Here is a 25,843-nt window from a genome sequence, read left to right as displayed (position 1 = left end):
CATTTTACTTGCTGTTCACATTAGTCATTTCCACATTTAAATTAACCATTTTGGTGAGTTTTCTTATGGTATTGAGAGAGTCATAAGGAACCCATAGACATTGAAATCCCGCCCTCCAGAAAGCACATATCAACTATATACAGTACAATCAAATATATACAAATCACAATTACAATATATACAATACATATACATATACAAAGGTTTACCCAACGAAAGATCTATGGAGTTGTAGCTGGTCAAACATTCCTCAATATTCGCTGATTCCAGGATAATAGGTGCCGGGAATGTGTTCAAGAAAAGAGTCAGGTGTATGTTATGCCACTGTCTACCGAGAACGTAAGGGGCCATGGAAGGGGCAGAGTTGACCCTGGGTCCCCTAAGTAAATTAAAGAGTGATCTGTCCACAAAAGATGTTTGGAGAGTTGGTCAGGATAAGATCTAACGTGTGTCCTGCTAGATGTGTAGGACCCTTGTTGATCTTTCCTAGTCCTAAAGTGGCCAAGTTTGCGAGAAACATAAAGGCCTCCTGATTAGAAGTGTTCTCACTATGTACATTGAAGTCACCTAGTAACAGAAAATGTTTAGTGGAGATAATATGAGGGGCAATTAATTCCATCAGTTGAAGCAAGAAATCTAAAAGGGGCCCTGGCGGCTGAAATACAAGGGCACCTTTCCAGCTGTAATGAGGTGAAAAAAAAATCTAAAAAACGCCATATCTGTTTAATCGTTACAACATTGCTCAAGTGTCGATACATTAATAATGTCTTTATGGATAATGGCTATCCCTCCACCCACCTTAGACTGTCTATCCAGCCTTTGAATATGGTAGCCATCAGGAACTGTCACCGCAATAGCAGGGGTGGAGCTAGGTTTGAGCCAGGTTTCAGTCAGAAATGCGATGTCGGGATTCTCACAAGATAGTGGGTCGCAGATTTCAGTGGCATGCTTGGGCAGAGATCTAACATTGCCCCAAAAGCAGTTCCAGCCCTGACCAGATTTGTCGGAAGGACAGTCTTGGGCAGTCTGAGGACAAGTCTGGGGGAGAGCATCTAATTTATAATTATGTTTTGACTTTTCTGGATCAGATAGCAGCGGGCCGCATGCTCCTGCACGCGAAAGGCCCCTCCATGTCATGGTATACCCGAAAGTGTCATGTGGGTGGTTAATACATTTAGATGTACTTGATCGTTTGATATCTAGGAGTTCCCGGCCCGTATAAGAGTATATTTGCCTGTGTCCCAAGTCAGGCATGAAAAGTGCAGGGGTCTGGGCTCCTGGCGACAGCTGGGCGCAGACACATGAGAATGTTTTTGAAAGATCTTTGGTTGTATGAAGGCATCCCAGCAGTTCTCATGCCCTTTTATCTGCAGCACCAGCGTCTTATAACTGTGGCGACAAACAGATAAGATCCCAGGTAGAACGTGGACACGAAGACACCGCAGTCAGCAGCAAGTGTTTGGAGACACAATGGTTTTGCACAAGCCCGGTGCAGTCTAAGAGAGCTGCACACTACTTTTAGACATCATCCGATTCAACAGCACAGCCTTGGAGGGTGGCACACTGATTTTACACAACATTTGATGCAACAAAGCAGCCTTGGAGAATGTCACACTGGTTTTACACAACAGCTGACACATTGCTGCAAGCTTCCAACCAAGGTCTCTGTAGGAGAATAGGGTCTGCTTCCTATGGTCACCCCCACTTTTTGCTGTGATTCTCTGTTTTTTTTACTTTAGTGTGGCTGTGGGCCTGCTAATCAGACCCACAGCCCAGCTGTTCTCTCTCTAAATTAATACCATGTACTTTAGGTACATACCTAATTGGGAATTGGGTCACGTATGTGAGCCCCTGTACAGTGTGCCTTAGGTACCCAGGGCATAGGTGCATCCAAGGCCTACCAGGGGCTGCAGCATGTATTATGCCACCCCTGGCTGGCCATCCAAACTTACACCACTTGATGATCACTCAGCTGGAGTAAGGTGGTGTAATCACCCCGGACTTAGATATAGTATATCTATATCTTCCTTATATAAAGACACATATGCACCTATAAGTCACTCCTAGGGTAGGCCTCGACAATCCTGGAGGCAGAGTGCTTGGTTTTATGTGAGAGGGTGCTCTAGCATGAGCTGAGCCCTTCTACAGCTTTCGGAACCATGTCCTTATAGCTGTTCTATGATATAGCCATACCATATACTCTTAAGTGCATTATAATCCTCGCGGTTAGTGCTAACTTTGGTTTGGCTTTATCGAAACATGTCGTGTAAGGTGTCAAACATTTTGGAATACTACCCCCTCGCCAGTTCTGGCGACGGGGGTAGCATTCCACCCTTCTAGAGGGAGAAGACATGTAGTTACTGTTAATCCCGGTTACAGTTAAACAGAGCCCCAGCATCACAAAATGGAAGCTGCTGTCACAGACACGAGTCAGACCTGCTGCTGCTGGACGAAATCCCGACAGGGGAGGCCTGGAAAATAGGTTTCCTGCCTTGGGAGGTGCTAGCACCTCCCCAGACAGGCTTTTAGTGTATTGGGGCAGGGTGGGTTGAGAAATGAGACACTGCCTGGAGCACACAAGGTGCTCCATGCATAGCCCGGATCAAACCAGTTGCTGGGGCACTCCAGCCCCGCTCTGGCATGAAACTGTACAAAGGGAGAGGGGTGTAACCACCCCCTTCCCTGGTCCCACCCATAGGAGGGACCTAGCAGGTAATCCAGCCCCTTAGTTTAATATAAAGATCGGAGCTGTGTCAAGAGACTTTAGATTATCCTGGACCGAAACTCTGAAACGAAACTCTTGGACCTTTGGCGTTCTACACGACTAGAAGACTGAAGAAATCTCCCTTGTGGCCAAAGAGTGACTACCCTGTGCAAACAGGCACCATCAGTGACTCGCCGGTTTGCTTTGTCGACGCTCCTGCCGGAACCCGAAGACTCAGCTACTCAGGACTGGACTTCCAGACTTCTCCGACTCCGACCCACACCTATAGCAAAGCTGAGACCCGTGGAGGAAACGAGAGACGGGGGACCAGATTCCCTGGAGATCCTGCTTGTTGCTAACTGTGCAACTACCAAGGCACCCTTGCAGTTGTGCATTGGGGTTTGAGAAGCCCCAGACCCGAGCACCATTTGTGCCAAAGCTTAGCCCTCCACACTCCACGAGTGTCGCGTAGGGCCTGCTGGCAATTTACAGCTCACCGTGTCTTCCTGGTTGCTAGCCCGTTGGCTAGTTAGCCCCTTGAAGACGATCCTTTGAATTTACACTGCTGGCCTAGTTGCTCCAGGCTCGCCCCAGCTTCCCTGCAAAGTTGAAGCTCCCCAGACTTTGCTGGTCTGAACAGAAGCCGATCTTCATCTCCTGCATGGGTTGCGTTAGCCACGGCTTGGTGGCTCCAATCCGGATACCGACACCCCAGCCAACAAGATCCTTTGTGGGACAGTCGCCCTCCAGCTCCTGGTCGTCGTCGACGCCTCCTGGACCCCGTGGCTGCAGAGACAAGCTTCACCTTTTCACCTGGACAGCACTCAACATTGCCTGGTTCCTTCCTGGTCACTGGCTAGTGACCCAGGCTCTGTTCCCTCTGCTTACAGGTTCTTCACATCTTCGATCCACCCTTGGATCCAACTGGACACTTTTCTCCTGGTCGCTTGCATCACTTCTTTGCAGCTCTCCATAGGAAACAGCGACGAAACCCGACACAGAAGAACACCTATGCACCCGGCTTCCCTGGGTGAGGTAACTCGAGTGCTCCGGTACTCACGTGGGTGTTGACTAGCCAAGTGTCCTAGCTTTAAGGGTTTCACCGTAGTTCACCTGGAAGTGTCCGAAATCTCCTACTTTGTTACTTTTACGTTCCCATTATAACTCTACGGTAACCCGCGTGTGAGTTTAGACACTGCACACGCTTCCCGTGGGCCTCCTACTTCCCGTGGGCCTCCTACTTCCAATCCTTGGGTTGTCCAGCCCCAGCAATTCCCTAGGCCCTAGGCCTATTCCCTATTCGTGAAGTGGTTCTTATACCACTTACTTAGTATATGGTTTGTGAGGCCCCTAGGGCGTAACTGTATTTTGTGCAACTTATAGAATGCTGATTAAGAAACTTGTAATGTACTTCGACCTCTGACCTCATAAAGAGTCCAGAGGGGTTGTGTTAGTAATAAATACATATATCTTTTATATATACCTTGTGTGGTGTCCTTTCATTTGATATTCAAGGGATTATATATGGTAGAACAGCTGGCTTTACATGCCCTCTGAAGTTTAGCCTAAGACTGCTTTGTCCATGCTACCACTAGTATAGCTGGTCTATAAGGTTGACTTTACAACCATCACCATAAGGGTTGTTTAGACTGGTGCAAAGTGCCCACTAGAATTGTGCACATCATATACCAGGCTAACTTCCACAGTCTCTAAAGAGAAACTTCACATATAACAGTTTTTACAATTTAGGAGAAACTGCACATATAAGGCTCTTTCATGAAGCAACAGGAATTCTCAAAGAATACATTGTTGGAAGAGGTTATCCCAGAAGGACTGCAAAGCAGGCGAATAAGAGGCCAAGAATCATAGAGACACCTTCATGATCCCTAATGCATGAATAAGAGAAGAGAGCATGGCTGTGGTTCTCATTTATAATCCATTAGTAAATTGTATTTTAACGGAATATAAAAATAAATAGGAGCATGTTGGAGGTTGGTGAGACGAAGCCATCAATGTTCCCTTCTACTTGAAGTGAGGGCAGAACCTCAGGAACCCTCACAACAAAGATCGACATACCTGGGGCCGTTGGTGTAAATACATCAGACCGTCTGCCCTACTTATGGAAGGCATTCTGACCTACTTGCTTCTCTTCAGGAGCACTATGTAAAGACTGGCTGTTTCAAACTGAAAAAAACTAGAAAATATTACCCCGACTCCCTTGTAGAAATCTCTCAGTGTACCAAGTACGTCATTTATTGGTTTTACAAAAAGTAAAAGCAAACTTTCACTTTAGACGTAAAATAAAAGAGTCTTCTGGGCGCCCGTGTGAAACAGAGCAGCCACTCAGCAAACGTTAGGTGCTTTTAGAGGAGCTCCTGTTGTTCCTCTGAAGACACAGGGATAGCCAGGTTGGTGGAGATCACTAAATATGGTGGACGGTAGTCCAATGGGGTAGTGGAAGTTGTTACGCCTGCTCCTCTGGCAGACCGTGGACCCCTGTTAAACTATAAATGAGGGGGACAGTCTTCAAATGTAACTCAAAATACAAAAATCACTAAAGAAAGACGGGCGGGATTCAGGGTGTGGTGAAAAGGGCTCTCTATCAAAAATTAAACAAAGCATTATACCAGCAAAACCAACGGTCCTTCCACCAGCCCAGTTTAGAGTTAGAGAGACTGTCATCTTTCTATTGGAGACCACATTGGGTCTGTCAATGAAAAACTTCTTCCGAAGGTGAAGGGGCTCTCGGAGAAAACCCATCAGGCATTATTAGATAAAGAAGCGCTATATAAGAAGCTTCAAATAAAAATGTAAGTCAATTTTGTATTTGACAAATGCATATTTAAATCCCTCATATGGCAGAATGCTTTCAAGCACTCAGCATTCTGTAGCATTTTTATGGATTATTAACAAGAGTAGTGCCACGATACACGCATATGTTTCGTTTTCCAAAATAAATCCGGTATTTATTGGGTAAAAACGACTGAATTAAGTTCCCAACACAGGAGTGAAGCCCAGATCTCAGTATTACTGGTAGCACTTCTCTCTTCATTAATACAGAAGGAGACGAATTACCATCTCAACCGCCTCTCGCTCTGAGAGAAGGCACATTGAGGAGAATAGTCCCCTCTGATACCACCTGCGACAGACTCCCTGCTGAAAGCAGTCATGCTATTGAGATTTGACCCCTCTAGTACCAAAAAACTAGGCTCCTTGCTGACATCACAAATTATCTTTATAGTTTAGGGATAAATCACATTTAACATCTCTTTCCATACAATCAGCAGTCAAATACCATGAATTCAAATACATTTTTTGTTTTTATTACAAATCAAAAAACATACATTTGTAAGTAATATGTAAAATCTAGTCATCATTGTGTACATTTCATAGCCTCATGCCTGCTCTTGCTGTATCATAATTTAGTTCATGGTAACTTTAAAATAAATGGAGTTTGATCCTGGTACACACCTCTGTAGTGTGGTTTTTAAAGGCTCTTGGATGTCCATACATGGGTGGTGTTTGGATGTTCGGTTATGTATCATTAATATAGATTTATAAAGTATTGGGTTTCAAATGTATTATGCCACTAATGGCCCTACAAACCACTTGTTCAGTTTAGAACTTGTTGCTGTTAACGTGAAGGTAAAGTGAGTTTGACCCTGGAGCAAACCCCTGTAGTGTGTTATGTATAGGATGGGTGTGCTGAAGTGCAGTCTTCTTGTTGTTCCTCACTGGTTGGGTGGTGGCGGTGGTGATGATGATGGTCGGCAGCAGGAAGAACTTCCCGGACTCAGCACTTTGTTAAAATGACCTCGGTGGAAAGCATTAGTTTCTACTATCTTTGGCTACTGAAGATGTATCCTTTATTCTGATGTGCATATTATATTGGTGAACACATTCCTCTAAGCAAGGCAGGGCTATGAGAACACTGTGTATTTGGCAGCTACAACAACACAAAAGCACATTACAGATGATTCAGAATGCTACGATTTATCTTATTTGTGGTCTGAGGACGTCCCAACTGCATCACAAAGTTTCACTGCTTGCTCACGAGGCAGCACATACTTTTTATGTCCATTCATTCACCGGCAGTTTATAAAACAAGAGGTTTTTTTTTTGCATGTAAAAACGAACCTGAATATCATTTGTGTCAAAATTCAGTATCTTTTGTGTTCTTTTACTTCTGAATCCAGATTTATTTTCTAGTGCCAAGGTTCAAGAAATGTAAAGCAAGGAATGGATAGTTCTGGACTCTAAGAGCTAGAATTCTTTACTGCTCAAGATTCTTTATTTAACTGTCTAGCTTTCAGAAACCTTTTAAGAACTAAACTTTTCAACAGCTCTCTTTCCGATCGCCATCAATCACCGATTCTGTCCTTTCACCAGTTAGGAGTTGGTTGGGTAATTCTCTGTAAATAAGAAACGTCTAAAATATAATCAGATACAATTAATCTCACTGTGAATCATTTTCAGTCAGTGGTGAGCCAGCACATTTCCCAAGGGTCCAGCTAGATATTGGACACCTCTGGGGAAGTGCCACTGTGGTGGGTGCATTAACAGATGCAAGTGATGATCGAAATGAGCATCATTGTTTCCCGTGTCAGGGCTTCGCAGGTAAATGTTCTGTACTGCAAGCATTAACTCTCAGAGTTACAGGTTACATTTTCCTACTTTGACTACTCGTGCCTTTGGACGTTGTTCTCTAGCAGCTGTCATTGAACCAGTTGTTGCACAAAATGGCCAAACACCAAAACCAGCTACAAATATTCTCCAGTCTGTGCTTGTTAAACTTATTCAAGTGTGTTGTGTTTATAGGTTTTATCACTAATCCCTGTAGTTGTCTGAAAATTCTTTTCACAACTACTTCCAAATCCCCTCCAATGGTATGGTTTCTCCCCTGTATGGGTTTGCTGATGTCTTCGTAGTATTGATAATCGACTAAAGCTCTTTGCACATTCAGTGCAATGGTATGGTTTTTCCCCAGTATGTGTTCGCTGATGTATTTTGAGGTGTGATAATTGACTGAATCTTGTGACACATTCATTGCAATGGTATGGTTTTTCTCCTGTGTGTGTTCCATCAGTTCAGGAATCCACTCCAGGTTTCCCAGTCCGCAGCAGCCAACCGATCATACTGTGTGAGCGAGGATCAAGGAGGACGCCGCCTCGTCGCTCTGCCGCTCTGCCGTTCCTCAGCCTTAAACCTCAACCTCTAGCCCCCTCTAACCCCCCGGAGCAGCCGGGAGCAAGGGGAGCTGGGGAGTGGGAGCCTTAGTCACGCCGCAGCCGCAACAGGAAAAGAAAGAGCTCCGCAACTCCGCTACTCAAGCCTTCGCTGCTGTCGGCAGCCATAGAGCAGGTGAGCTGTGGCAGCGGAATAGCGCTGTGTGAGCAGCAAGTAGTAATAGCGGGCCCCAAGCACTCTTCTCACCTCACCTTGGAGTGCACGGCCGGAGAGGGGGGGGTGAGTTGTTTGCTTCTCCCCCCCTCCACCCTGCCCTTCCTGTAAGTGAGATAGGTGGAGGTTGCAGCCTTATTACCCACATGTCGTGGCTGGGATGGAACCGGCGTCCTAGGCAGCGGGAAGGAAAGTGTTATTTGGCATCCTTCAAGGCAGAGGCTGGATTCACAGAAACAGTAAGAGCAGGAGGGAGAGGCACCACGAGAGGCACATACAAGAGGGACGCCTCAGTGTTTTATGCCGAGGTGTTAGAAGGAAGTAGCAACCTAACCACAAAACCACGAACACCACAGCAATTTGTGTAGGATCTAGCCCTATCAACCTGTGTTACTGTCTTTTGGCTCTCCTACCGCCAGACCCCAACAGACTATTCCAGACTCTACCAGACCTGATTTCTCAATTTCGGGTGCTGGGCCCAAAGGGCTCAAGGGGGGCCAAGGGAGCAACCGCAGTAAGGGCTAAGGCAGGACTCCGGGAGAAGAGGACGGAGAATCAAAAAATAAAGAACAAGGGGTAGGAACAAAAGCAGGAAGACAAGAAGACCATAATGAGATCCGGGAGATCTAGGGATCCTCATGTACCCCTGAACCCAACTAAAAGATCGAAGAGAGCAAACAAGGGCAATAAGAATTCCAACACAGATTCTATGAGTGACGGCAAAAAAGAACTGAAGAAGGGGGCAGGGGAAGGGGGTGAGGAAGGGGGGATAACCGGCCGATCCCCCTGACCCCCTTTCTCCACGCCTCCCAAGCCCTGAGCTCGCACGAAACCCCAAAGGGTTAAGCTTCCAACCTAAAATTTATACAAAATTCTCACTCATCAAGGACGCAGGCTCGGTCCTTTGCTTGAACACTCGGCAGCCCGACAATCTGCCAACACCGATATTACCGGTCTCCTACGCATCAGAACAAGGAATTCAGATAGAGCAAAAGAAAGAGCTAATGAGAGGGCTGAAGAGAAAGCCCCCCCTGAGGCGTTGGATGATGAAGACGGAGAAGGAGGGGGAGGAGGAGAAGAAGAAGAAGATGAAGACAGAGAAGAAGACTGCGACGTGAGGGACTGCCCTGACACCACACAGACCGAAAATCACAGTGGAAACTACAGCGAATCTCACAGAGGGGCGACCTTTTCAACGACAATCAGAAAGTGGGGCCTCGATTCTGCCTCAGGTGCATGAATTAAAAACAAAGGCACTCACGAGCAAACAGCAAGAATCTATTCAGAGTGCTATGAGTATGGGTTCCACAATAAAATCGGCCCAGAAGGTCACCATCAAATCATCTGGAGAAAAAGGCTCCCCAGAAGACTGGTCTAAGATCGCCAGAGATTCTGAGAAAAATCCAGGGGTACAAATGGATCTAAAGGTGCCCAGCACTCCTGACACTCCTGAAACCCCGGTTTCTCTGGCACCAGCTCCTAGCACTTCAAGCAATTTGAATGTGTGGATCCCAGGTCCTGTAACAAAGGCAGGGCACAGCCCCCCCGGACTACCACAGGACCTTATGGTAGAGAAAAACACACCCTCATCACAAGATCTCAGGCAAGAGCAACCAGAACTTAGTAAGTGCTCAGGGGTAACTGTAGACTATGAGGACAAAACAACGGGCTAGTCTTGTGTGGTGAACCTATCCATGGCACCGGAACCGCTCGTGCTTCAGGCACAAGTTCATCATTCGGCACAGTTTGAGCAACCCCTAACCCCTCCCCGAGGTCACCTCCCGGGGCAGGCTAGCACAATCACCACCCCATCAAAACCTTTGGACCCAATGGCTTCATACCCCACGCAAGAAGAGTGGGAAGAATTGGTCGCCTATTACACCTCACCACCTCATGGGGCCCCAAAAGAAGCTGCAACAAGTCTAAAATGCAAAGCCGCACAGCTCAGCACCACGATTCCATCACCGCAACCTATGGTAGACATATGGGAATCTCTCTTGCACACAATGCAACTGTCTGTTAATGCCATCCAATATCAATCGGACAAAATTGACCTTCAGCTAACAGTTCTACACTCACTATCAGTTTTTGTCTCCAACATCGATAATAAGCTAGCTGAACTGAACAGTCTGGTCAAAAGGGCACAAGAGGAGACAGCACTTATACAATCAAATTGTCCTGGCATTGTAATTGTGGACAAGTTGGCTACACTCCCTGGAGCAATGGACAACCTCCTTACAGGTATTAGAGAGGCCGTCAAAAATAGTTCATCGACGGGTCAACTGGAGAGAACAAACAGTGCATGGCAAAAAAACAATAGAGGAATTCTAACTCCTACTGAGGCCCCCCCCTGTAATACAAAAAGACAAGCTGGTAAGGGAAGAGGAAAATGCAACGCTATTAAGAGCACAAGGACATACCAGGGAAGGAGAAACCCAGGTAGCAGCAAATAATGGCTTACTCCCCCCCTGGGAATCCAACCAAAAGGACGTCCCACGGAACCACGTGTGCTCCCCAAAGCGGGGCAGAAAGCAAAGGAGGAAGGGCCGCAAGTTAAAGCTAGGCACTCTGGCTGAAGGGAAAGTTAAGAATAACCAAGTTAGCATCTTGCCTCCAGACCCAATGCCCGACAAGCTGGCTCCAACGAGTCCCGAGACAGACACGGAATTGGACTCACATCCCTTCCCTAATCAGGATCAGTGGCATATGAGACAAAGGAAAAAGAATCGAAAAATAAATACTTCTGACATGACGACCCCAACAAAAGTTGAAAGCCCCGCCCTTAGGAGCAGCGCAAAAATTACAAAATCTAACTCGAGCGAGGGTCTGATCGATTGTGGGGAAAGAACCAATATTAGCACGAGCACCACAAGAGTTAAAAACCCACCTCCCAAAGCAGACAAAAGGGTACAATTAGACCATCCCCCAGAAGCCATACCAACCGGAAGTTCCTAAAAACAGGTTGTAAGTGGAGCAGATGAACCAAAGGCCCCGGACCAGAGAACTCCAGTAGAGGAAGCCACCAGGGTTGCAATTACTTCCACAACCCCGCAGAGCGGCTCCAACAGGATAAAGGAGCATTTAGGCAACCCCACAGTTTTATTAATTCCGGAATTCACGTCAAGGGGCGCTTTTGACATCCTAAACAGGGGTAACATTCTACGTTTGTTAAACTCCATTGACAGCTTAACAAACATATCCACCAATGATCTCGACTCAGTGGAATTCACAGTTTCACCGGAGCACCCAGGGGTGGAGGTCACTAAAACAGTATGGGCCTCAACAAAGTTGGCTCAGAGCGTGCTCAATGAACAAGCGAAACTCAATAGCTGGGGCATAATACTTCGCCCATTTGTAAAACCGAGATATCCAGACCCCTTGGCAAGTGACTTTGTACATCGGAACGCACAAAACCAGGCCAATCAGGACCATCACTCGCTCTCTGTATTGCGAGGGGCTCGCAGCAACTCCCCGTCCAGTTCAGAACCAAAAGAACTGGGCGTAAGAAGGCAATACGCTGGGAATGAGCGCACTAATTTAGACTGGACATGGCTATCCAGGACTATAAATAACAAGCCGGAAAAACACTGACATGACAAGTCTGTAACTGGGAATTCTCTTAAAAACTTAAAAGTCTGCTCCTGGAACATCAACGGCATTGGGGATAAGCTTTTGGACTCGGAACTAAAACTCTACTTGCAAAGCTTCGACATCATAGCCTTGCAAGAAACTTGGTCAGACTCTCCTCCACCACTACCAGGATTTACCCTGCATTTCATCGCTCCAACCCAGTCTGCAAGATTTGGCCACAAAAAAGGGGGCCTCGTAACATACTGTTCATTAAAAAGAACGCGTACAGTAGTGCCGCTACAATACAATCGAGACTCCCCCAATGCAATGCAAGTATCACGAATCTCAATTCGAGACCAAGGAAAGACGGAGGAGTTAATTATTATTATTATTATTATTATCGATTTGTTGAGCGCGATTGCTGCCCAGAGGCGTCCAAGCGCTGAGATTAAACAGAGATCTGACAGGGCAGAGGGTGCAGGAACTTAGAGGGATTTGGCAAATAAGGCTGTTTTCAGCTTCTTACGGAATGAGAGCAGGTCGGATGTAGATCGAAGAGTGAGGGGGAGGGCATTCCAGAGCTTGGCGGCGTTCAGCGAGAACAGCCTGCCCCCCGACCTAGCTCTCTTCACTCTAGGGACAACTGCCAGAAAGGCACCCGTGGACCGCAGATTCCTGTTAGGGTGGTAGGGGGTGACCAGACTGTTGTTAATTGCTGAACCGGTCTTCCAAAAGGCCCGGTGTGTAATGCACAGTGCCTTGAAGGCCACTCTCTGCCTTACTGGCAACCAGTGTAAGCTTTTCAGGCCAAGTCTGGCCGACTGGGATCGTGGAATCTGGAGTATGGTACGTGCCGCGCAATTTTGTACCACCTGAAGCTTCCGAAGAGTCATCTCGGGTGCCCCTAGGTAAAGAGCATTATTTGAGTCCAGACGGGACTGAATGAGGCCTTGTACTGCCACCTTCTTGGCATCAAGGGGCAGAAGTGGAAGAACCTTCCTTAGTGATCTAAGTAAGCCAAAACAGGTGGCAGACAGCCTGGTGGCCTGAGTGGAGAAAGAGAGCTTGTTACCTAGTAAACCTTTGCCTACATCCTCGAGGAAAGAAGCAAGGAGCCCTGCAAATCAAAGAAGAGCTTACAAAGCTATTAACTGCAGAGGATACAGTCTGATTGTTAGCGGCGACTTCAATCAGAACATGCTCAATAAATTGGCCACTAAAGTCAGCAGCACCGAGGACCCATTGGCATTGGAACATTACTCTCAGGACAACTCATCAGGGGGAAGAAGTACAAAAACAGAACAGCGACTTTTAGTAACACTTGAAGAACTTGGTCTACGAGCGCTTAATGGGAGATTCCCAGGGGATCGTCCCCAAGTAGCAACATTCCACAGTACAACAACCAGTTCAACAATTGACTTCACCTTCCTCTCTGGTAATTTGTTTCAAGTGACCACTGACTTCCATATCGGTTTACTTGACTACAGTGACCATTTACCTCAAGAAGTGACACTAGAGGCTTTTGCAACTCCAAGCCCAGCATGCGCCATTGGGCATGAACTAGTTTACATAGCGAACGATAGGCGGTTAAAGTGCAGAACAGACGACCCTTTGGGCCTCCTGCTCTATGCAAAGCAAGCACTTGGCGAAGCTCAAAAAGAAACAGCAGACCTAACTGCCAGCTGGGAGAAAATTACAGAAATACTACGCAAAAACATGGGAAAAACACAGAGGAAAAACCAGCGTGATGGAGGGGGCAATACTGTAAATAAATAAATAATAAATTGATACTTGTATAGCGCACTACTCACCCGCAAGGGTCTCAAGGCGCTTGTACGAATACCGCTGTGGAACCCATCCTGGCTTTCCCTGTGAGGCGTCCACTCCTGGGCACCCCCAAGGTGGAGGCCAGGCATCCTTAGCGTTGTGGGGGCCGTTGTGGAGATTAAGCAAGCTATTGCCCAGAGTTGCAGAGTGAGACTCCATGATTGGAATAGGCACAGAGGCGAGAATTATCAGGTCCGTGGAAATTTGAGCCCAAGACCTGCCGAGGCGGGGAATTGAACCTTGGTCCCGGGCTAGACCTCTGCATCAGGGTCTGCCGCTCTAACCATTGAGCCACACTTCTCCACACTGTCAATCCAATGCGGTATCTCAATTACGCTTTTACAAATAATGTTCACCTAAAAAATCAAAAAACTCTCATCGGCCAAAAGCTACGAAGGGTAAGGATAGACCCTGTTGCCAAAGAAGAACTGAGGCTATTAAAGCGTGATCGCAGGAGGCTGGTCTGGTGGCTTAAGCGAGAATCCGAAGAGTCCCTGTGGGTCAAACTACTACATGACGCCAAATCAAGCAACAGCGCTCAATTTTGGAGAAAAACCAACAATTTGTCTACGGGGAGGAGTCAAGGCATTAATTCCTTTGTCCCTGAAGAAGATTGGATAACCTTTCTTAGCATTCACTTCAAGTCTACTGATATTAACACCCAAGGAATGCCCAAATTCACAAAATACACTGAGGAACGTTTAACACTCAGCTGTGACCTTTACGAGCCCCAGCAGCAAGACCAGACAATTGAAATTAAGTGTGCATCGATCTGTAACCGAATATCCAAGTGAAGGCGTGAGGGGGGCCCCGGGACCAAACGGGATCCCCCACATATTGTTCAAACAAGATCCCGATTTTTGGGCAGCTACCCTCAGACCAATGTTCGTCAAGATTTTGCAGAAATCATCAATCCCGACTTCATGGAGGGGAGCCATCATTTCCCCCCATCTTCAAAAAGGGAGACAAAAGCGACCGAAAAAATTATCGGCTAGTGTCTCTGCTCGATAACGAAGCTAAATACTTCGTGGGTCTGCTTCTAGAGGAACTGTCATCCTGGGCAACCGAAGTTTCAGAAATCCCATACAACCAAACAGATTTTTGCAAAGGTATGGGAACTACCTCTAATATCTTAGCTCTTTCTTTATTTATTGATACAGCCCAAGAAGCGAACCATTCACTCTACCTGTGCTATATTGATTATAGCTCGGCTTTCAATCATGTGGACAGAAACCTTTTGTGGGAAAAGCTACACAAGTTGAACATTCCCCCGCTGCTGTTAAACCAATTAATTCTCCTACACGGTGAGACATGGGTGCAAGTTAGGCTCGGCACAGGTGACTTTCTAACAAAAAAGATTCCGACACATACAGGGGTAAAACAGGGCTGTGTACTTGCCCGATACTTTTTTATCTTTTTATGGGAGAACTATCTATACTACTAAATGAATGCAACTCGCACACTCCAAAGCTGAGGGCTCACAGATCTCAAATTTATTCTACGCAGACGACCTGTTACTCATCAGTCGAACCCCGGTTGGTCTTCAGCGGCTGTTGGACATCACCTCAAGTTATTCCGCTGCTAACCGGCTCACCATCAATCGTGATAAATCAAATGTTATGTGTATTAACCTTTCAAAACACAAAACAACACGAAAATGGCTCTTGTCTTCCAGTAAGCTAGAAAAGGTCTGGGAATATCAATATCTGAGGGTCATCATAGATCACAAGGGTAATTTCACACCGCAATGTGAAGCCATAAAAAGGAGAGGATTAATCGCTGCAGCGGCACTCAGAAATCTAACAAACACAGTTTCGGGGCCAAGCTTACTTCCTCTGATAAAGGTAATCCAGGCAGAATTAGTCCCGGCAATCACTTATGGTAGTGAAGCTATGAGGGGGAGGGATGCTCTCTTACTAGACAGAACAGTGGCAAAAGCACTTCGCATGATCTTCGGCCTTCCAAGGTATGCATCACCAGCCCAACTGAGACTAGAGTTTGGGTTACGAAAAGAAGAGCTGGTGCGCAAGGGAGCCTACATAAAAACCTGGCATAAAGTAAGCAGGGGGGACGCGAAGGCCTTGAATGCTCTCCTGTGGAAGGAACTTCAAAACAAAGAAACTTGCCCGGCAAGGCTGTACTTGGAAGCAGCCATTGAGGACCTTGTCTTAAAGCAACTCTGGGAACTTTCAGGTTCCACAGCACTCTTCAAAAAGGTGGTCAACAAAATAGTACGGAAGGAATCATTGCTGCAGGACAAAGCCGCCCTAACAGAGCGGGCTCATGGCTGGCTTACAGTTCAATCATACACCATGCTCTTGCCTCAAAACTATCTGCAGAAAGGCTTTACTAATAAAACTAAAGAGAAATTCTTGAAATTTCACCTAGGTCTACTGCCGTCAGCGGCTCACCTACCTCCATGGTTACGGCCACACCTACCTACAACATGCCGACTTTGTGGGACTGGCAAGGAAAACATAATCCATTTGATTACTACCTGCACCAAGCTCACCCAAGATCGTCGCGTTCTCCTGCGACCACTTTTCAACATCCGTAATATAGGGACCTGCAGGCAAGCGGTGCTAGCCTGCTTCAAAGGAGATGACATCCAATTGAGTAGCCGAATGGTAACATTTCTTCAAATCGCTGAGGCCCGCTTCAAAATTTTGAAGAATCCAAACAAATCAAGTAGCACCGTAAAGGGCCCTAAGGACGAGCTTAATGGTACCTCAGAAGACTATCCCCTAGAGTGACTCCTTTGGCCCTCCCTTACACTGTCTAGAACTGATTAGGTAATAGGGTTCCCCCGATCTGTTATCATAAATTAATTATTCTTTTTTGCACCTTGGCATCTTTTTATCTTCCCATGCCAGACAGTGAGGAAGAATCTAATTCTTAATCTTTTTCTTTTTTGTTGTTGTTGTTTTGATTTTAGGATAAATAGGCTGTCTAACATGATGTTAAGCTTCTTTTAATTTTGCTGCTGCTACCTCACCATGGATTCTTGTGTTTTGTCTCAAGGACGGAACCTTTGTTTTAACACGCTTAAATTTGACGTATGTTTTATGAATCCTCTTTGATTTACATTGTAAAGGTTTTAATTAATCATGCACAATAAAGTAGTAGTATGTGTTAGCTGATGTATTTGGAGTTGTGATAAACGACTGAAGCTCTTCACACATTCATTGCAATGGTATGGTTGTTCCCCAGTATGTGCTCGCTGATGTATTTTGAGGTGTGATAATTGACTGAATCTCTTGACACATTCATTGCAATGGTATGGTTTTTCTCCTGTGTGTGTTCGCTGATGTGTTTGGAGTTGTGATAACTGACTAAATCGCTTCACACATTCACTGCACTGGAATGGTTTTTCTCCTGTGTGCGTTCGCTGATGAATCTTGAGAGTTGAGGATTGACTAAAACTACTTCCACATTCATTGCAATGGTATGGTTTTTCCCCGGTGTGTGTTCGGTGATGTCTTCGAAGACTTGATAACATACTGAATCTCTTCACACATTCATTGCAATGGTATAGTTTTTCTCTTGTGTGTATTTGCTGATGTTTTCGAAGATTTGATAACATACTGAATCTCTTCACACATTTATTGCAATGGTATGGTTTTTCCCCAGTGTGTGTTCGTTGATGAATTTGGAGTTGAAATAATAGACAGAAGCTCTTCACACATTCAGTGCAATGGTATGGTTTTTCCCCAGTGTGTGTTCGCTGATGTGTTTGGAGTTGTGATAACTGACTAAATCGCTTCACACATTCACTGCACTGGAATGGTTTTTCTCCTGTGTGCGTTCGCTGATGAATCTTGAGAGTTGAGGATTGACTAAAACTACTTCCACATTCATTGCAATGGTATGGTTTTTCCCCGGTGTGTGTTCGGTGATGTATTTGTAGGTGTGATAATCGACTGAAGCTCTTCACACATTCATTGCAATGGTATGGTTTTTCCCCTGTGTGTGTTCGCTGATGTGTTTGTAGATTTGATAACTGACTGAATTTCTTCACACATTCACTGCAATGGTATGGTTTTTCCCCTGTGTGTGTTCGCTGATGTGTTTGTAGATTTGATAACTGACTGAATGCCTTCACACATTCATTGCAATGGTATGGTTTTTCCGCCATGTGTGTCCGCTGATGATCTTTTAGGAGTGTTAACTGACTAAAGTTCTTCACACATTTATTGCAATTGCACGTTGCTTTTCCTGTGTGTGTTTGTTGATGGCTCTTTAGTAGTGATGATAAACTAAAGCTCTTGCTGCATATGTATGATTTTTCCTTCTTGGTTAGTGTCTCTGGGTCAGGTTTATATTTGTCTGCATCCCATGACTGTGTTTCCTGAGGAGCTTACACGGTTGATGAAGCACTGGTGTTATTATCACATTCCCTGCATGTGTGTGGCATTTTGGATGGTTGATTTCAGATTTCACAATGAAATGCAAGACCCACCCACTACATATGATGTAATTGTGGCAAGTAAAGCTTATTTGTATATTGTTATGTCTTTAGATTGTATAAAGGTTTTGCATGTTTACGAGTGAAGATTAGTCTTCCTTAAGTTCGATGCAAATTGGGACAGACTTGTAGATCAGAGACCCTCTCTTTCCTTTACCCTTCAGTTGTCTGGCTCTACTCCATTGTGCTTTTCTCCTGCTCCTATGGTCTAGCCATAAATAGTTTACAATATACCTAGCGCACTGAATGGTGGTCTGCCATCAGTACAATGCTGTATACACCTCACACCGATCCAATAATCAAATCTTGGAGTCTTGATAATACAGGCAGTGGTTAGTTGTTATTGTTGTTGCGTTAATTTTCTAGAGGTCATTTCTTCGTCTTGTGGCATGGAGATGCAGAGCTCAGACTCTTATATCCACTGAATTGCTCTGGACTGCTTCTTCCAGGATCTATCAGTTTATGTTCAGGTTCCTCAGTCTCTGACTGTGCAGTTCTTTACCTGAATATTGGAGCTAATTTTTTCTGATGACTTTTTGCAGATTTACACGATTAAAGTCATTATTCACAATCATTTGTGCATTCAAGGCTGGTTTCCTGTTGGATGTAAAGAGATTTAAAATCACTAAATCGAAATGTAAGAGAATGTAAATATACAATATTTAACTATTTGTAAAAGCCAGCTCTTCTTTACCATTTTTTAAAGTAACCAAGAGATGTTTCACAATACACAGATATTTAACTAAATGTTCTAGTGAACATGCCACATCTTAATTCAGAAAAGGAGGTGATAACTTAGTAAAGAAAGAGCACTCACGGAGCACGCATTCGCTAGCGGTATAGCTTTAGGGAGACGCACATAGTCAAGATTTAAACAGGAAGACATTGTGGAAAAAGAGATGATCAGGATATGCTGCTGTCACGTGGGTTTTACAAAGTGTATAACAACTGTAAATCTTCAGGCAGTATATGACAAAGGAAACTCTTCAAGATGTATGTAATAAAGGTGACACTTCAGGAAGTATATAACAAATGCAGCTCCATTCACACTCTTCTTGACAATACTTTCCTGTTCACACTGGAGCAGCTGAAGTTCCAACTCCTGCCTTTACTTTTCTGTTTGTTAAGTTATCTTTGCCACATTCCTAGGGATGGTTCAAGCATTTGTTGGAAGATTGCAGCATTTATAATAGAGATTTCATCACAGCCAGTAATATATCTTCGATATCCCTGCTGCAAAGAAGTGTGCGCTTTTTGTCTTTTTCTACCTTACCATGGTATCTGACTTAATGTCTTACGTTTGCTTTAACTCATCTAAGAAGCTGACAGACGGACGCGCGCTGCTCCCGGAATAAATACGACTATTTTGTCATCACTGAATATTTAGTGAAGGCTCCCAACACGTGACTCCAACCAGCTGGTGGATGTCAATTGAGCCCTTAGATGAGACTTGTTAGAAATGGGATTTCTGGTTCGCTAGGACTTGAGCTGTATCCATCCAGAGTCAGAACAAGGGAGTTACACGCCAAAGATAACCCCTGCTCACCCCCTTGGTAGCTTGGCACGAGCAGTCAGGCTTATCCCGGAGGCCATGTGTAAAGCATTTGCGCAACCCACACAGCAACAACATATTAGGCACACCACAAAAGGAACTCCACACAAGTTGATATCAAAAATAGCCATTGTATTATCATAAAACACATTAGAATAGTAATCACACAATATACACTGTGCCAACTGGCACTGGGCAATATTTACAGGAGATTATATACACATGACAGGGCCACCTGGACCACTGTCAGAACCATCACTTAGTATAGATAGTAAACGGAGAACATATAATAAGCATAGAACACTACCAGCAATTACTGGCAAACACTGGACTCAGCATCATCCGGCAACAAAAATCATATTATCCACTGTATCACATTAGGCATGAAATATATCCTGCGCCAACCTCATAAGCCTAAACATTTTAGACCATAACCTTCTAAGCATAACTCACTTTAGGAAATAATCTCACTCCCATAAACCACAGTAGAGGATAACTAAAACATAAATACAGTCTGCAAAACCTCAAAATCATAAACCACATTTAGAGGCATAAAACAGGGTGTGTAAATCATACTACATAAATCACATTTCCAAGCACCACATGCATCACATTAGGGCCTGGCGCCCTACAAACCTAACAGTTCCTCTGGCCAACCGGCCTTCTCAAAGGGGTTCAAAATGCCCTATGTCCAAAATGTCAGGGCGGCTGCCAATGCAGCAGAATCCATGTGCGCAATTGCGCAGACCTAAACGTTGCAGCTGGCACTAAGTGATGCACAGCTTTGAAAGTACGGGGCTTAAAGGTGGGCACTCAGAGGCACATCTCCTCAGCTGCAGCCGGCCACAACATTGTTAGCGATGATTTTTGTAGTATGTCAAAGGCGGGCACTCCGCGGCACAGCTCCTCAGCTGCAGCGGCCCACAATAGCTGTAGCGATGATTCTCGTAAGACGGCAAATGCGGGCACTCAGCGGCCCAGCTCCTCAGCTGTAACGGCCCACAATAGCAATAGCGATGATTCTCATAGGACGGCAAATGCGGGCACTCATCAGCCACAGCTCCTCAGCTGCAGTGGCCCACAATAGCGATAGCGATGATTCTCGCAGGACGGCAAATGCGGGCTCTCAGCGGCAACAGCTCTTCAGCTGCAGCGGCCCACAAAAGCGATAACAAAGACTTTGATAACACAGGCAAATGCGGGCTCTCAGCGGCAACAGCTCCTCAGCTGTGGCAGCCCACAATAGTGATAATGATGACTTTCAGCCCGCGTTCCCCGCAGTTGAACCAGAGGCTTTGGAATTCTCAACAGAGGCCTCACCTGCGAGGAGAATTCCCCTCAAATAAGAATCCGGACAGCAGATGGGTGAAGTCTAATCTCCCTGAGACTTCAGGAGGAGGCAAGCTCAAATCAGGCCCCTGGGTAGTTGCTTCAGCAAGATGGATGAAAGTTTCAAAGTCCTTTCCCTCTAGTTACACGGACAGAGGTTTGTCTTGGCATCCAGAAGTAACACATTCTTCCTCCAGGAAAGAATTAAAATATATCGCTCACAGGCTGCAGGGAGCCATAGCTCCAAAACAAATAGCCCTCAGCAATCAAGGGGGCAATGCAGGGGCCAGGGAGGCAAGCCCTCATGGCAGTTCATGGGACCCAGCAGCAGCATGCCCCAGCAGGACCAGGAGCAGCACATCATCCTAGAAGAGCACCATAGAACTGAACAATTTCATTGGGTCACAGCCCCTTTACTTATACCACCAAAAGACTTTGTTCTCAAAAGTCACAAGTCACTGAACCAAGCCAGAACCAGTTTGGTGTGGTCCTGGAGAACTTTGTTTACAAGGCTGCATCCTGCCTTTGAGGAAGAGGTGGTCTGCCATCAGCCGCACAGTGGAAGGTTGATCCATCTTTCACCTTGCCAGGCACAGCCCTGTTCAGATCAAAGGGTCACCCCTCCCCATACTCCAACTGCAGATCTCTCTATTCAACCCACGTCTGGCTCAGCCTGCCCTGTCCCTCCAAAACCAGACATGCAATTCACATCAGGCAGGCGGACACTTAGCACACAGAAATGCCAACTTCTAAAAGTGGCATTTTTCACATAGTCATAATAAATCTGCGCACACCATTGTGCAGCATTTATTCTCACAATTTCATACATACCAGACTTGACCATACTGCTCCTCTCATAACAGGATTTACCACTGACACACACTGCGCAGGGAATCCCCCAGGCATTCCTATGGGAGGGCAGGCCACTCTCACTCCCACTAAATGTAACAGAGAGTGCCCACACTTTACACTGGACCACAGGGCTAAAGTGCCCAGCGGCCTTAAACCACTAACACTACACAGAGAAAAGGGCTGGGAGAAATGCTAAATGTTTAGGGGTGAACCTACAAAAAGAGCCAACTCCAACACAAACCCCTACCAGCCAAAATGCAGGGGAGACCAATCACTATGTTGATGGGCTTCCCTGCTTCGGGCAATAGAACACGGACGTGGGCCAGCACTGCAGGGACACCCTCCGGTTCTACGCCACTCTGAACCCACGTGGTTCCCTCTGAAAAAAAACCTCTCAGACCCAACTAGGCTACCCCACTGGTACTCCCTAGTTGTCCACGGTCAGGACCAGGCCTTCCAGATGTCATTGGTCCTTAACCCCTGGCACATAATAGCCGTTATCCACTCGCACTCTGTGTAGTTCCAAACTACCACCGATCCTTCAACCTAGGGTCTGCACCCTCAGGTTAACCAGAGGTCATGGGTGAAGCCTCTCCTAACCCTACCTCTACTTCAGGGGTTCAGCACTCTCCTAGGAGAAGCACCCACCAGAACACAACTCTCCCACCAGTTCAGGACCTCTCTCCATCAACTGGTCTACCACCATGGATCCACATTTACCAGCTGCACCGGGGTCAGAGGTGAGGACTCGCTCCCTCTGCACCCCCTTCCAGAGCCCTATACCCTCCCTTCTAAAGATCAGGGTCCCTCCCCTTAAGATGGGCCCCACCTGCTCTCAGGGTAGTACTACCACACTCAGCCAGGGACCCTAAAGATCCCGGCTAGGCATGCACGACCCCTCTGGAGTGGTACCCCTAGAAGGCAAACCGGTCAGGACACTGATTACAGTTGCCCTGCCGTCCAGTTCGGAAAACACCTGCTCCTGGCTCCCCAACCCAAAGACGCTACCCTTTGGTCAGATGGCCGCAGAATCAGGACTTCATGGGGAGCACGCCTACCCCTCTCCCCTAGGGTGACACATACCTGTCGTGAAGCCACAATTAATAAACTGCAACAGATCCAGAACGCTGCAGCTAGGTTGCTCACGGGCACCACGGCCAGGGTGTCAGCTAAACCGGCACTCAGATTGCTGCACTGGCTACCTATTCGCGAAAGGATAAAGTTCAAATCCTTGTGTATCGCTCACAAATCTCTACAAGGTAAGGGACCTTCTATTTTGAAGAGTTAAGTCTTGCCATATAAGGCCAACAGGCCTCTTCGATCTGATCACAAATGCCTGGCCAGAATTCCGAGAGTAAAGAAAGCGCGTACTGGAGGTCGCCGATTCTCTGTGAATGCAGCAACTCTGTGGAATGCTCTTCCCCGGAAGCTGCGGGCTGAACCATGCCATTTACGGTTCCGGAAGCTTCTCAAAACCTTTCTTTTTCCCCAGTGATCCTACTGACTCCACTTCCCTTTGTGAGCTTGGCTCTTTCTTTTAGCGCTGGGACGCTTCTGGGTATCCATGCGCTTTATAAATCTGTTTACAATACTACAATACAGTCTGCCTGGCGCAGAGCTCGTGACCTCCTGTCCCTCCGACAGTGTGCGAAGATGCCCCTGGACAGAAGTGGCGTCAACATGGCCAATAATTGGTGACTTAGCACTTCTGGCTGGCCCCAGCCCAATGGGTCGGAGGCCAGCCAGAAGGGCTGACAGAAGCATGACAGAGGAAAGAGTCCCCACTGGGGACTCTTTCCTCTGTCACACCTCAATCTGGACTTCCGTACTCCACTGAAGAGTAGCACTGCCAGACACCAGAACTGATGGAGGCCTGAATTCAGACACTCCCAGCTTACCTAACACGGGGAGATCCCCCTCGAAGGACAGTCTGACAGGACAGACTAGTGTCCCTACCTGGTGTTCCCTCTAAGAACCATCCAGTACAGGAGACTGAGGTAGAGGCTCGGAATTCAGCCCAGTCTCACACCTTCCCCTGCGGGACAGGATGTGAGGCCTTGCAACCTCCTCACTTACAAGGTCACCTAGCTGGGTTAATCTGAACCACTTCCACCACTCTGGGTTGGAAGACACCTGCACCATTCTTCTAGTATCCCTCCCCAGTGTAAGCTCCCTACAACCACAGAACTTACACACTCCAACAGTGTTGGCGCGACTCCGAAAAACAATTATGGGGCCTGTTCGGTCTGACAAAACATTTTGAACAGCCCTTAAACACCATTTACCATGCTATCCAATCACTCAAATGTCCAGGGCATCACAACATTCATCCACACTCCCCCCACAAGACTGGTGAGACAGCATCTTACTTCCCCTGAATATCAACCTGTCCCCCTCTTAACCGGGAACCAGGTACCATACTCTGGGATCTGGGAATGGGACTTCATGCTGTGGAAACTTGGCAGAGACTACTGTTAGGATGAGCATTTTGTTTTTAGCATCAATTTTAGTTAAGCCATGTGTTTGCCATAAGCTTCCCCGTCCTCGCGGTTGCCTGCTTCTCTATTTCGCCGAGTCATCATCTATAACTAGCTCCGACACTGAGTACTGCACATGCTCAGAGAGGCCTTAGCTGTTAGGATGCACCTGTCATGTTTTTAACTGTCAGGCTATTTTAACTGATGTCAGCAGCATTGTAGCTGCTCCCATTCTGTTGACTAAGCAATTCTGATGTATCGTTGTATGTAACTGACTATTTGTGTGTACACTTGTACCGCCTCTTTTTGAGCCTCTGTGCTTACTCAGCAGTAAAAGGTGTATATATAAGGCCCATGGTTTCTGTATTCCATGTGCTGCCTCATACTTTGCCTGAGGGTTCTGTATCAATGTAGTTCCACCCATGTGTCCTAATAAAAATACTTTCGTGATATTACAGCTTCCATGCCAATCTCTACTTTGTCAGTCTAAAGGACCACTGCGCAAAAGGGCGAACCCCTGCACCAGGTGGGCTCCTGAAAAGGCTCACCTCCACAAATTGGCGCCCGTTACGTGGGGCTCATCGGCGACTCGGATGCCTGATGGAGTGGTCTTGACGGAGGTTTGGAATCTCGCTAATGATGTGCACTGCATGAGGAGGCCCTTGTCTTTGCAGGCTGAAGTGCTTTTCCGATTTTCCCGACTCGACCCTCCAGGTGGTGCCGGTCTACGACTGAGATCCCTTTTGGCGTTCGTCTTACAGTGACCATTTGGTCAATTCAGAGTTTGGCAATTGGAGGCTGGAGACTTTTGTTTGGTAAGATCGCTAAATGTGGCGCTTTTTGTTTCGATTTGCTTGGCCAAGATTTTGGTTTGGTTTGGGTATATATAAAATGCAATTTATATAGGAAAGTAATGTGGAGATCTTTCTATAATTTTTTTAATTCTTGAATGGTACAATATTTGTGTTAAGTATCACTTTGTTATAATATTATATATACTATAATATTTTTGGGTGCCTGTTTCACGCACGCTTCGAAGGATGTGTTGCTTTCTTGGAGGAACCAATGTGGATTTAGAACAAAATCAGACAGCTCCCCCCGAGGGGAGACCAAATAGGGATATGTACTTAAAAATGGTATTTCTTCCACAATGTATAGTGCACTATGGAATAAATATACTAAGAATGATCCTGATTTAAGATGACAAATACATAGGTCATTCAATATTAGAAAAATTTAGTATGTGGAAAAGTGTGTGTTTAAGCGCCAAAGTAGACCAGATATGGTTGAATGTCTGCGAATGTGGATGAAAGAAGCGCATGAGAGAGTGAGGAAAGAGAAAGTTTTAGCAGACAAATAACAGGGCAAAAACATCTATCTGAAAGGGGAGGATATAAAAAGTAAAGAAATTATGGAAATAAAAGAAAAAGAGGATAGGGAGCGCAGTTTACAGGTAAATGGCCAATACCCTGTCGGGTGTCCTCTCTATCCTCTACTTAATAAACCACAGGATGATTCAATTTTGTTAGATCGATCTCTGCCACCATATACTTTTCCCTCTGCCCCCAAAGATGATTCTGATGATGATAAATCTTCCTCAGATCACACAGAGAAAGAGTTAGACCCTAAATGACTGACTCGCTCTTTTTTGACCGCTGACCGTGCAG

General features: G+C 46.0%; 2 protein-coding genes across 3 annotated transcripts in view; both read right to left on the bottom strand.

Annotated features, from left to right (window-relative positions):
• The window catches only part of LOC147663844 (uncharacterized), a 146,123-nt gene that overhangs the window by 102,759 nt on the left and 17,521 nt on the right, over nt 1-25,843 (bottom strand). The window contains exon 2 of one of the 2 annotated variants that reach the window (XR_015305213.1): nt 17,753-18,563. The exons of the other annotated variant lie outside the window; for it this stretch is intronic. The gene's annotated coding sequence lies outside the window, so the exon portion shown is untranslated. Of the gene's footprint in view, nt 1-17,752; nt 18,564-25,843 lie in introns of those variants that run through there. 2 annotated transcript variants of the gene reach the window in all.
• On the bottom strand, nt 6,031-17,737 carry LOC147663845 (uncharacterized). Its single transcript, XM_086950156.1, has 2 exons — nt 16,615-17,737; nt 6,031-7,792 (listed from the first exon to the last, which is right to left on the bottom strand). The coding sequence occupies exons 1-2, from the start codon at nt 17,634-17,636 to the stop codon at nt 7,498-7,500; spliced, it is 1,317 nt and encodes a 438-aa protein (XP_086806282.1). The 5' UTR covers nt 17,637-17,737; the 3' UTR covers nt 6,031-7,497.

Source organism: Lissotriton vulgaris, unplaced genomic scaffold (assembly GCF_964263255.1).
Source record: "Lissotriton vulgaris unplaced genomic scaffold, aLisVul1.2 SCAFFOLD_1285, whole genome shotgun sequence".
NCBI lineage: Eukaryota > Metazoa > Chordata > Amphibia > Caudata > Salamandridae > Lissotriton > Lissotriton vulgaris.
The sequence above is the reverse complement of the archived record's forward strand: the minus strand, read 5'-3'. Positions and strand labels throughout refer to the sequence as shown.

What these genes read in the sequence shown, in the direction of transcription:
- LOC147663845 (XM_086950156.1), bottom strand. Translation starts at nt 17,636, where the DNA reads ATGGCGGAAAAACCATACCATTGCAATGAATGTGTGAAGGCATTCAGT. An exon ending in ACACATACTACTACTTTATT is followed by an intron (nt 7,793 to 16,614) that starts GTGCATGATTAA and finishes AGTGGATTCCTG; the next exon opens with AACTGATGGAACACACACAG.